This window comes from Rhinolophus ferrumequinum, chromosome 4 (genome assembly GCF_004115265.2).
Source record: "Rhinolophus ferrumequinum isolate MPI-CBG mRhiFer1 chromosome 4, mRhiFer1_v1.p, whole genome shotgun sequence".
NCBI lineage: Eukaryota > Metazoa > Chordata > Mammalia > Chiroptera > Rhinolophidae > Rhinolophus > Rhinolophus ferrumequinum.
The window spans coordinates 96,369,257-96,382,595 of NC_046287.1; the positions used below are offsets into that span (position 1 = coordinate 96,369,257).

At 34.1% G+C, this 13,339-nt stretch overlaps 1 protein-coding gene across 1 annotated transcript in view; it reads right to left on the reverse strand.

Moving 5' to 3' along the window:
• Nucleotides 1-2,166: 2,166 nt before the first annotated feature.
• Nucleotides 2,167-13,339, reverse strand: part of PDS5B (PDS5 cohesin associated factor B) — a 162,059-nt gene continuing 150,886 nt past the window's right edge. Inside the window, exons 32-35 of the mRNA XM_033104721.1 lie at nt 9,594-10,036; nt 9,394-9,504; nt 6,748-6,886; nt 2,167-5,165 (exon numbers count right to left, since the gene is read on the reverse strand). Of these exons, the coding sequence (XP_032960612.1) occupies nt 5,130-5,165; nt 6,748-6,886; nt 9,394-9,504; nt 9,594-10,036 (729 nt within the window). The 3' untranslated portion in view covers nt 2,167-5,129. The remainder of the gene's footprint in view (nt 5,166-6,747; nt 6,887-9,393; nt 9,505-9,593; nt 10,037-13,339) is intronic.

The following is a 13,339-nucleotide window of genomic DNA, read 5'->3' on the forward strand; positions in this document are numbered from 1 at the left end:
AGAAAATATAAGAAAAGACTGGCAGAAAAGAAAACAGCAAGATAAACTTAAAACCAACTATATCAGGGGTGGCCCGGTGGCTCAGGTGGTTGGAGAGTGGGCTCTCAACCACAAGGCTGCCAGTTCGATTCCTCAAGTCCCGCAAGGGATGGTGGGCAGCACCCCCTTAGTTAGTTCAACCAACTAAGATTGAACACGGCACCTTGAGCTGAGCTGCCACTGAGCTCCCAGATGGCTCAGTTGGTTGGAGGGCGTCCTCTCAACCACAAGGTTGTTGGTTCGACTCCCGCAAGGGATGGTGGGCTGCGCCCCCTGCAACTAGCAACGGCAACTGGACCTGGAGCTGAGCTGCGCCCTCCACAACTAAGACTGAAAGGATAACAACTTGACTTGGAAGAAAGTCCTGGAAGTACACACTGTTCCCCAGTAAAAAGTCCTGTTCCCCATCCCAAATAAAAAAGAAAAAAAAAAAAAGAAAAACTTCCAATAGGAGCAGACATAAATTAAAAAAAAAAAAAAAAACCTAGTATATCAGTAATTACACCAAAAGTACCCGTTTCCCCGAAAATAAGACCTAGCCGGACAATCAGTTCTAATGCGTCTTTTGGAGCAAAAATTAATGTAAGACCCGGTATTATACAATAATGTAATATTATTATATTATACATATTATTTATATATCATATCATATTAGATGTGGTCTTATATTGTAGTAAAGTAAGACCGGGTCTTATATTAATTTTTGCTCCAAAAGATGCATTAGAGCTGATTGTCTGGCTAGGTCTTATTTTCGGGGAAACACAGCAAATAGTCTAAAAACTCTAATTAAAGAACAAAGATTCTAAGATTCAATGAAAGAACAAGACCAAAGTACAAAATGTTTACATAACATACGAGGTCTGACAATTAAAATCACGAACTCATCCTAGAAAAAGTGCTCCATACCTCATTGCTGAATATCACTTTGGTCACCTTCGAAGTACTCCCCTTGGGAAGCTCTGCACCGAAGCCAGCACCTAGTCCACCCTTCAAAGCAATTTTGGAACTCTTTCTGGAATGGCTGTCAGAGCTGTCGTTGCTACCCTTGAAGTCCTGAATGTCATCAAAATGTCTTCCTTGCAGTATTTCCTTTATCTTTGGGTAAAGAGAGAAGTCATTGGGGGCCAGATCAGGTGAGTAGGGAGGATGTTCCAAAAGTTATTTGTTTACTGGCTAAAAACTCCCTCACAGACAGTGCCATATGAGCTGGTGGATTGTCGTGATGCAAGAGCCATGAATTGTTGGCGAAAAGTTCAGATCGTCTTTTTCATGCAGCCTTTTCAGCACTTCCAAATAGTAAACCTGGTTAACTGTCCAGTTGGTACAAATTCTTAATGAATAATCTCTCTAATATCAAGAAAGGTTTGCAACATTGTTGCAACAAGGTCACGAACTTAATTGTCAGACCTCGTATACTTTAAACATAAGAACCCCATTTATTGAAAATAAAAGGACAGAAAAAGATTTGTCATGCAAACAGCAGCTAAAACAAAATTGGTATGACTATTATTACCAAAGTTGGCATGAAATATTCATACAGATACCAAGAGACATTTTAAAATTATAAAAAGTGTCACTTCACCTTAAAGACATAGCAATCTTAAATTGCATGTACTGAATAACATAGCTTCAAAGGATATAAAATAGCTTCTCTTCCAATCATTTCTATTCCCTCACTTTTCACAACCTGACATTATATGTTTAATTACTGTCTCTTTATTCTTACACCCCACTGTGGGAATGTAAGCTCTCCAAGGGCAGGAACTTACTCTATCCTGATCACACCTTATCCTCCATAACTAGCCTAGCACATAGTAGGCACTCAATAAGTATTTGCTGAATAAATTAATAAAACTGCCGCTAGCAATTTATTTTCTTAGTGTTTACTTTTAAAGTTTATATTATACTTTTATTTTTTTCAGTTATGCAATCCTTTAAACAGTACTTAGTAAATCTCTGTCAGCCACGATTTTGCATGAGAAGTTTAAACAAAAAGTTGGGAAAATGTTACTGGGAAATGTATTTTCTCTTTATGAAACAAAAGCTCCCAAATTTAAAATCATCAAAATGTGCCTTTCTCCATTTAGCAAACATATTTAAATATACATACTGATTCACATAAATAAAGTAATACAATTATATATTAGCTTTCATGTTTATTCAACTTCACAGAAAATCCAAAAATGTGTCTGAAAGTTGGTTATTTATCTAAATACCAATTGTTCATCATGGTGACATAATACTATATGGTAGGGGAGATATGCCTAAGTAACACAAATTCTGAAATTCCTGACATTCTGGAAGAGGGCAAAAAGGAAATCTTAAAAAAATCAAACTTACAAGCTGTTAAGAAGATACAGAAAGTAGTTTAACCTTTAATACCTGGAACGAGTTTTACCGCCACATTTGTAATTTACATATACAGTGGAGATCACTGAAAAAGCTTCCTGTTGCACTGCAGCAAGAAATTTTATTGTAACATCGAGTAAATGAATTTGCTACAGAGTGCAGCAAGATAACCTCACTGAAGAATCATAAGGTTTTCATAATGGAACTTGTTACAGTGAGTTAAATATTTTCTTAATTTTATACAGTACATATTTTCAAAATGAACACCACCACTGAAGAGTTTGCTAACCATTGTTAGCAATTAATGTTTTATACACACTTAATTTTAATTTATTTATAGTATGTGGCTCTCCAAATGTTGTTAGTACATGAAATGTTACGTTTAAACATAATAATAAGATAATCCTCTAAGATGAAGACTCAGGACATCAAAACTTTGATCATTATTGCACCTATTTTTCTACAGAAAAACGGGTAATTTTATATCATAATCCTTCCAAAAAGTGAACAGACACGTTAGAAAATTACAGACTCATTGGCATTGAACAAAATCTACAATGAACATTTTTTTGTGAACTGATGTACAGAATATGCAATGAAATTCGCTTAACTATGATCATGCAAATAAAAATCCTCCACAATCATTTTTTCATTATGTTTTATAAAATGGTCTCAAAGATATACTTCCATAAACATTTCTGGTGCAATTTAGTGACCGACAAAAATACAAAGCTATCCCTTATTCTTTATTTTATAGATTTAAAACATGCCTTTGTACTGCTGAAATAGAAATAGTGTGTTTGGGAGAACTGAGCTAATGAAACATTTAAAAACCAATACATCTTGGTCCGACATTAGCTGCCTTGATATATAGCAGCCTCCCATAATCACTGGTGTCAGTACTGTTGTAAATGAAGAATAGTTAAATATTGAAAGAGTAACACACAATTCAAAACATTTTTTTTAAAAATAAAAGGCAGTTTCATAAACATGAAGAAATCTCTAAAAGAAAAATAATCACATCAATTGTGATATACATTGGAAAATAGTAAAATGTCATTTTCCAAAATAGTAGTTTCTTTATTATATCCCCCATCTATTATAACCAATCTTGGAAATATACCTTAAACATAATGGTGTAGTATATGAAAATGCTCCATTATTCAATGTGATAAATTTAATAAGTTAGAATATGATTTTCTTTTCTGATGTTAACCATGAAAAAAGAAAAGAACAGCACCTGAAATACTAAAATGAATTTAGCTAAGGATTAAGCAGTAACCTACATGTTTTGGTTCAAAATACAGTTTATAAAACTGTAAAAGTATACCGCCTTAAGAAATTTACTTCTATAATTTTGCAGATTACACAAAGAAATAAACAAAGATCTGCTCTAAATCCAAATAAATTTCCACTTCTCCCAATCAGGACAAAGTGGAATTTCATTTAAAGTTTGTAAGACTGTGATACCTACAGTAGCTCATATAGTTGTATATATCACTCCCACCCTGTCCCTCCCCCCCAAAACAATTTTTTTTGGCTCCAAAATAAAGTACAATAATAAACTCTTGATGAAAAACTATGTTATGGGGCAATCTATCATATACTATGACTAAATATGAATTTACAGAAAAGAGCACATCCCATTTTCAGCACTTTTTTTTCATAAACATGCAACTCACTATAAAATACAAAACACTTGCTTTCAAGAACAGCTTTATAAAGACACACTGCATCAATAAAATTGTTTTTTTCTGATTACCTTTACATTGTAATGGAGAACTGGAACTTTTCTAATGTGTATATATCAGATTTTATATTATAGTGTAACAATTTGCATTTTCTGAACATAATGCTCAAGAGGAAATATCTATACACAATAACATTCTAGACTATTAAAAACTAATTCAAATTACAGAATTTTATTGATACAGTAGATTAATAATAACTGAAAAGGGATGATAAAATGGATAAAGAATTCAGTACATTATTTTATAACACATTCTTTAAAATTAAAATATTTTAACTCTCTCTCTTAAAATGTTCATAGCCATTGAGGGCCAGCAAATTCTGGGACCAATACTGAGGTGTAACATAATCAAACAACGTCAGGACTATTTCACAATCTGCATGGTGCCCTCCCATCAGAGGCCCATCATTCAGGTGTAATGGCAGACAATTTAGCACCTCTGAAGATTAAGGGTGCCCAGGAGTAAACACTAGGTAAGATACACAAGGGAAAGAGACCATTTAACTCTCCAACAAATAGTGACATCAAGAAAATGACATTATTTGTTGAAAAAAAATTTTTCACAGTAAAATTGCAGAGTATACAAATACAAACACTGACAGATGACTGCTTAAGATCTATCCTAACAAATTCTTTTCAAACCAATAGATCCAATAAACAGTTGGGTACTGTCAGTTTAAAGCCACAGATAAAAGCTATACAAGCACTTTAGAAGTCAGAAACATTAAAAAAAAGAAAAAATATATTTACAAGTTTCTTCTTTAGTTTCTATCCACACAGCCATCGCACATCACACTGTCACAAGACTCCATAGTCAATGTCACCATGCGTATGGCTAAGCGTGTGACCACAAATACACGAGGTCATCAAAGGAAGGTCCAATGTCCTCTCTTCAGCAGTCCCATTTTGTGCCTCAAAGGCTTCCCCATCCTCAAGCTTGACAAAAATGATTTTCAAAGCGTTCACATATAAAGTTATTAATTACATGCATTCATCGCCTCTCTCTTTTAGAACTTCGCCGCCGTACCTTAAAAGAAAAGCCACCAGAGGCTAAATTAAAATGGGTACACATTTATTAGACATAGCAGTAATTATTATTATTATTTTACCAATCATTATCATTGTTCTTGATTTTCTCTGCTTTTCTTTCCTTGCAACCTTTCTATTTAACTTGCTGCCTTGGCCTCACTTTTGTAGACCTATTATTAACATTTGAATGTTCATAAACAGCCTTTCCCCGAATAGCAAGATAAAATGATTTTACTTTCATATTTAATAATTTTAAAAAGAAACGGACAGAAGTCCATGTTGATAGCAAGAAAAACAACTGCAAATATCACCTTTTTACTTACGTTTCTGTAGTAAAAGAAAACATTTGATACTGTGAACAGGTATCTTTCTGGGGAAATAATGAATTTGGATCCTGACAACTACCCTATTTACCCGAATATAAGACCTAGCCAGACCATCAGCTCTAATGCGTCTTTTAGAGCAAAAATTTATATAAGACCTGGTCTTATCTAACATAATATAAAATCATACCAGGTGTTATATTAATTTTTGCTCCAAAAGACGCATTAGAGCTGATGGTCCCGCTAGGTCTTATTTTTGGGGAAACGACAGTATCAAATACATATAAATAGGCTGAAATTCAGACATATTACCATTTACTGGCAAGCACCTATGCAAGCATAAAACTTTCAAAAGAGATCACTATTAACAAGAGGACTATAACAACAGAATTTTAATTTAATTAATTTACGGTATAGTTTTTCTTTGACGAAGACATCAATCAACTGTGGACTCTTCAGTCTTATTTTTACTTCCCAAGAAGACCCCAAACAAGCCCAGCTGGTCTGAGAACACAATGCAGCCTATTTTTTGTGTGGCCTTAACCCACTCACAGATAAGACGTGCTGACTATATTAAATTTCACAGAACACAGGTTTCTCAAATATGATGGCTGGCTGAGTTGACGCAAAGATTCACCATGAGAATCATTAAGAGAAAAGCTCTAACTTCAATGTTTAATTATATTTCTTCCAAAGAGAAATGTCTGAGATGTGTTCACTGGGAAAGCCATTCATTACTTTAAAAACAGAATCTCAGAAAGCATCACATTCCTACTTTTTTAAAAAAGTGTCTATTACCAATTTTATGAATTCCAAAGCCTGATTTTAGTTAAAGACATGATTTTATTCTATATGATTGACTAACTTCTAATTTCTATGGTGAAAATCAAACAAGAAGTAATAAAACATAACGGTACATTTAACAGATACCAGTGTTCTAAAATCCAGGTACAGAACTGCCTTAAGTGTCAGTGTCATACTGCTACTTGTTCTTTTACATTTAGTTTTAAACTTGACATTTACACTTTTTCACTAGGCTACATCTGTTATTCTCAGTTCATTTCAGGTTTCCCTAAAAGATGTTATCTCCATTATCCAAGCTAGTAGATGAAAACAATGCTCCAAACTAACGAACAAAAATATATAAATACTTGGGATTATAAGTAACAGCAAATGCTAAATGGCTGTGACCAAATATTTACCAACTCTGTTGCTATATCCCATACCATCACACATGGCATTTTAATGAACACATACATTTACTGTAGAAACTTCCTCCTCTTCTGTTTCTTCCTGTGGAATATCATCATTGACAGGGGAGCTACCCTGAAACACATCTACTTCTTCACTTGAATCATTTTCTTTAGTAGCTGCTTGTTTGGAGCGTCCTACACGGCTGGAGTAAAACACAAGAAAATAAAATGAACGTTCTGATCTTTTAAGTAGCAGATTACACCTCATTAGAGGAAATGCCTTCAGATATTTTATGAATTCCCATTTATTATCATTTTAATCCTCAATTACTTCATAAGACAAGAAATATTTTTCTTATATTCTGAACCCTAAACCAGTGCTTAATCCTAGAATCTTACTTACAAAGATCTGCCAAGTCACAAACACAAGTGTGACTGAGAGCAACACCATAAAGGATTTAAAAACATAACCCAAACTCTGCTCTTTTATCTTTGCCAGCTAGTGAAAGGCATCTTGACTGAGCCGCCCAAAGCAGGAAATCTGGAGTCTACCTTAATACTGTACACTACTCTTTATCTGGCCCTGTAGATTCTACTTATAAAGAAATCTCAAATCCATTCACTTCGCTCCACCTCCATTGTGGCTACATATTTCCAAACCATTCTCATTTCTTGCTTCTTCTCTTTACAAAGTAATCTTTTAAAAAGGTAAAACCAGCTGATGCCACTCCCCGTGGACAGCTCCTACTGTCCTGAGAGTAGTTTTGTAAACCTCTTAACACAGTACCTAAGGCCCTTGGGCCCTTGTCGACCTGTCTGTTCACATCTCTTTCCACTCCCCAACTCCCCCTAACTACAACCCAGCAAACCTTGCCTTCCTTCAGCTCTCGGAATCTGCCAAGATGTTTCCCACTTCAGAACTTTCAAAGACAGCATTCCTTCCATCTGAAATGTTCTCTCCCTGCTATCAGTCTAACTCCTATTGTTCTCAAGGAATCTGGTTCCCCAGCCCTCCCATTACACTCATAGCAGCCCAAATTTTTCCTTCAGGGCACATATCACAAGTTAGAATTCCATTATTTATGTGTGATTCTTTTCTAATGTCCATTTAGATGGGCGTTCCTTAAGGACAAGAGTCACGTTATGTTTTGTGCCACTGTTATTTCCTAGCACCTTGTACTCTCTAAAACATAGGAGGCAATCCGTAATATGTAATAGACACCACTATTTAATCAAATGTATCCCTGTTGATATTTTTTTAAATAACAATATTGTTATCACTTCTATAAACAATCCAAAATATGTACTGTTTAATCCATGCTCAGACCAAGCAATTTTTTCATTTGATTTAGTTTTTCAGAATTAACAAAGAAAATACAAGAATTACATAGAAAAATAGTACAGTGGTTCTCCATTTCGCTGAGGTCAGAACACGAAGACCAGGCCAGTACAACGTGTTGTTACCCTGGGCCTAAAAGGGCTCCCCAGTGAGGGATGACAGGCTGCCAGGATAGAACACGGCATCCCTTCCTGTACTGACTGTTTAAAAATCCTTACTTGGGTTAGAACATTCATGTGAGGACTTGAATGATGTTAGGACATAACATAGTAATTTAAGCCATGAATTTTATGATGCCCAACTATAAACAAATTAAAATTATGAGCCTGAAAGATATTTACCCTGTTATTTCCTTGTTATAAAATCAATCATGGGAATTTAACATTCCTTAAGAATTCTTTTTTAAAACCAGTGATTTTCCATGATTGAATTCAAACACATTTTTGAAGCCGTCACAAAAATGTACTTACCTTTACCTTTTACCCGAGGGAAAAAATAAATGGAGAAGGAATGAAGTATGGGCTAGATATTCAGGCACCATTTCCTCTTTCTGTGGAGCACACAGGAAGAGGACAAATTTCTAAGATAACTAAGTGTTGGCAACTCTGAAAACTCAAGCCACTGATATAATTACATAATGGGATTACTCTCGGAAGAACTGCCTTATAGAAGACATGTCATTATATTTCCACTTAAACAGCTGAGAAGAAAAAAGTGCCAAAGTTACAAATTAACAGCATTGATGCTCCTGTCACTTTAATAACGTTGGATACAGATTTGTTATTGTAACTCTTGTATGAACATGTGATTGTGTGACCATCCAAAATTATCTGTTATGTGGACACAGATGTGTTAATTTGATTAGAAAACCAACAAAATCAAGACATCAAAAACTGGAGATCAGCATGTGATGATTTCTTTGGATGTGATTTAAGAAAAACGATGCCTGTTACTTCCCTACACAATTCAAAGAATGAAAGCAAAAGCAAAAGTGTAAAAGCTATTATTTAAAAAGTTGCTGAGGAGAGACATGAAGAAAAACTGTAGTGTGAAATGAATGCCAAGGCATCCTGATCAATATGCTGTGATTAAAAATACCTTATCATTTCTTTCGGCACCATAAAATCTGTTCTGGAAATAATCAACTACTTGGTATTCATGAACGATTTGCCTAAAACCTGTACAAATTATTACCAGAGGGTTAATTGGAATACCAATCACCTAGGTAAGTTTATGAAAATTTTATCTTACCTAGTGTGATGGGGCTAAATAGATGGGGTTTAAATGCAGCCCTATGTATATTTTAAAATTTATAAACTTTTGCAAAGTAATTTGAAATTGGTTTAAAATTTAATATTATTTACAACTTACACATTTTTTTTTGGTTGTGATGGTGATGGCGTTTTTGATGGTCTTCCTCGTCCTTTCTGTGGGATGGACTGTGTGGGCTCAACTGCACTAGTTTCAGGAGACTCTGCTCTGCTTTGGGGAAGACCCAAATGTGGACAGTGTCAAATTCTGACTTATACGAGAGGAACAAATACATGCACTTTACAGTTACACACTCTTACCTCTGCTGTGCCCTCCGTGATGGTCGGTGCTGTTTACTTTTGGACTTCTGTTCTGTGTTTCCACTTTGTCTCTCTTCTTCTTCCTCTTCTTCAGCTACTGAAGGTCCAGATTTTTTTTTGCTTCCTTTTTTAGAAGGTTTCATTGGTGGCTCTTCTTTTGGTGCACCCCCACCACCAAGAGGTTTCGGTGGTCGGCCTCTTTTACCTTTTTTTGGTGGACTATTCTGTTCATCCTCATTTTCTAACACATCTTCTTTGAGCCTCTTTTCCTCAGGCCACTGCTGTTCCTCTGACTCGGAAGCTGTATGGCCTCTTTTCCGTCCACGTTGACTGCCTTTAGGTTTCTGTTCCTGGACCAACTTAGTCAGGTCATCCATACCTAATTTCTCTTCCGAATCTGGGGCAGGTGTCTTTTTCCGGCTTCTAGGTTTCTCCAATTCAGACTAGGGATAAAAATCACAATTTTAAATATAAAATTGTTAGTATACATATTAAGAATCAAACAAAAAATCTGTTATCCACTTCTGTCATAAAAATGTACTTAAAGTATAGTTCTTAAATACATCAGAACCATAACTACTTACTTGCTTTTATTAATAGTTTTTTAATTTAAAAAAATTCTCTGGGGTAAGAGGGTAATTCTTTATTATTACTTAAGCTAGAGAGCCGCAAATGGAAACCTCTCAAAAATCAGTGTTTTATTAAATTATAAATTTTAGTGAAGAGCTAAAAAGAACATTCTAAACTCAATGCTTGAATAATGGAGAACTATACTAAAGTATAATGGATATGCTTTAACACTAAATTTAACTCATTCTAATTTTACCATACAGTATACATAGTAAAACATAAAATATCAACTGTTATATGTTTTACATATCATAAAAGAACTTTTTACTTTGTAAATAAAAGTTGCAAAAAGTCACTTATTCATCATTTATTAAAAATATTGAACACATTTCTGAATCAAAGATCCTGCTTCTTCCCAAGTACAACTAGTTAACAAAAATAATTTAAAAATCAGTGACTTTCAAATTTAAAATAAAATCCTAGTCTACATTCAGAGAATTTATGATTTACCAACACATACTGAGGAAATTCTCCAAAGAAGCCAAGAATAGTATGTATGAAGATGTATAATGCTCTTCATACACACATGTACATACAACACAGAAATACCTAAGTTTTTAATAAGTTAACTTCCAAAAAGTTTGTACCAAATTATAGTCTTACAAATTAGTGAAAAAGAATTATCTGATTACCTATAATTTTTTAATATGTTTAATTAGCCACTTGTATTTCAGGTCTGTGAACTGCCTAATTATAATTATGTCATTGGTATTATGCCCCTTATCCGTTTGTTTACTGGAGTCTTAAGTATTTTATTGTACATTTTTCTACATTTTTGCATATTTTAAAATTTTATTTCCTATTTGTTATGGACTGAATTGTCTGTCCACAAAATCCATAGGTTAAAGTCAGAATCCCTAATGTGATGGTATCGGGACAGAGGGCCTTTACCAGGTACTTGAGTTGAGATGAGGTCATGAGGGTGGGGCCCTCGCGATGGGATTAGTGCCCTTGGAAGAGACACCAGAGAGCTCTCTCTCTCCCCGCTATGTGAGGACAAGGCAAGAAGGTGGCCATCTGCTAACCAAGAGAGTGCTTACCAGGATCAGAATCAGTCAGCACTTTGATCTTGAATTTTCCAACCTCCAGAAATGTGAGAAAATTAATTTCTGTTGTTTAAGCTACCCAGTCTATGGTATTTTGTTATGGCAGCCTGAGCAGACTAAGATATTATTTTATCTTGTTTTAGAATAGGATGTGAGATGAGGTTCTAAACTATGTTTCTCTATTCCCAACCCCAAAGAGACATTCAATTATTTCAAAATCACTGATTTTGTAATGCTTCCCTTATTCTATATTATGTTTTAAAAAATAATGTTTATGGGCTATTGGAACAGCAGCACAATATTTTACTAATTATAACTAAGTATGTTTGTGTCTTGTTGGGCTGAACTTATCCTTATTATGCCTCTTTTTAAAATCCATTTATTCTGCCACGTGGACTTAAAATCACACTGAATTTTACAATTGTATAGTCATTTAGAAAAAACTGCCATCTTTTTAATTCATTTTTCCTATGAAGGAACATGGCATGTCCTTTGCATGTCCTTTCTCTCTCTTCAAGTCCTCCATGTTTCCACTTTTGATATTTTATCCACATAGGTTCCCACTATTTCTTTTGAAGGTTATGTTTATATCTATCTATCCATCCATCCATCCATCCTAACTTAACCTAACCTATCTAATTTTATTGTTGCAGTGGTTATTACGAAGTCAATCCCCTTTCCAAATGTATACCTGATATAAAGTAAAATCAGCAAAGTTACATACATACATACATATATATATACACACACACACACACACACACACACAGATATATGGCTACCATGCTAAATTCCTAGTTTTTTGATTGCTTCTCTTATTTTTCCAAGAGAACAAAAATAGAATTTGTCTCTTCTTTGTCCTTGTCATACCTTTGACTCCTACTTCATGTCTTCCTGAAATGGTCAAATATTCTAGAACAATTTTAAACAATAGTGACAGCTGTTTGCTTGTTTTGTTCCTGATTTTTAATAAGAATGCTCCAAGTATTTTGACTTTAAAAAGAATAACTTTGACTAAATCATTCACTACCAATTTAACAGACAAAACTTTTAGCATGTTAAGGCTGTATTCTTCAGATAGTAATCTATTAAGAGTACATATTTGAATATCTGTGTCTTTTTTGGCATGGTTATCTTGTTAATATTTTTCTCATTTGGTATATTGATATGCTATAATATATTAAAAGATTTTTTTAGCATTAAATTATCCTTACATTCCATAAAAAAAAATTAAAAAAAAATTTATAAATGACTGGTTTTGATTTGTTAGTATTTATTTAGGTTTTGTACATAACTTAAAACATTAACTGTCATTCCTCAGAGATACCGTGTTTCCCCGAAAATAAGACCTAGCTGGACAATCAACTCTAATGCGTCTCTTAGAGCAGAAATTAATATAAGACCTGGCATATTTCATTATATTATTATATTACATTGTATTACTATATCATATATCATATCATATCATATATCATATCTCATATCATACTCGGTCTTATAGTAAAATAAGACCGGGTCTTATATTAATTTTTGCTCCAAAAGACGCATCAGAGCTGATTGCCTGGCTAGGTCTTATTTTCAGGGAAACACAGTAGGAAGATAAAAGAAATATTAAATTAGAACTAAATTTAAAGTGCCACCTCTAATTTTAAATGCTATAATTCATTTTGATGTTCAAAGATCTGAAGGAGTGGCTGCATTCCTTGATGCTTTGGAAAAGGTTGCTGGTAAACAGGAAACCGATGCTGCTTTCTTGAAAATACCATAAAGTAATTTAGTTTCCTAAATTACAGTCTCTAATTTCTTTTTCATTTTGCACTGCATTGTTTTAAGAACAGAGGGAGTATAAAACTGATGTTAGGAACAGGAAATGTGGAAAATATGTTTCTTGTAAAACTAAAATTTGAACATAAATGTATATGGAGAATAATTTCTTTGCAGTGAAATGTTAATGTGAAGCTGGTAGTAGGCAAAGAAGACAGTCCCCTTTCATCGTAACAGGCAGTGCTCTTTCACTATAGTTTATTGGTCTTTAAATTAAACTTCTGTCTCATAATGCTCACCTCTTTG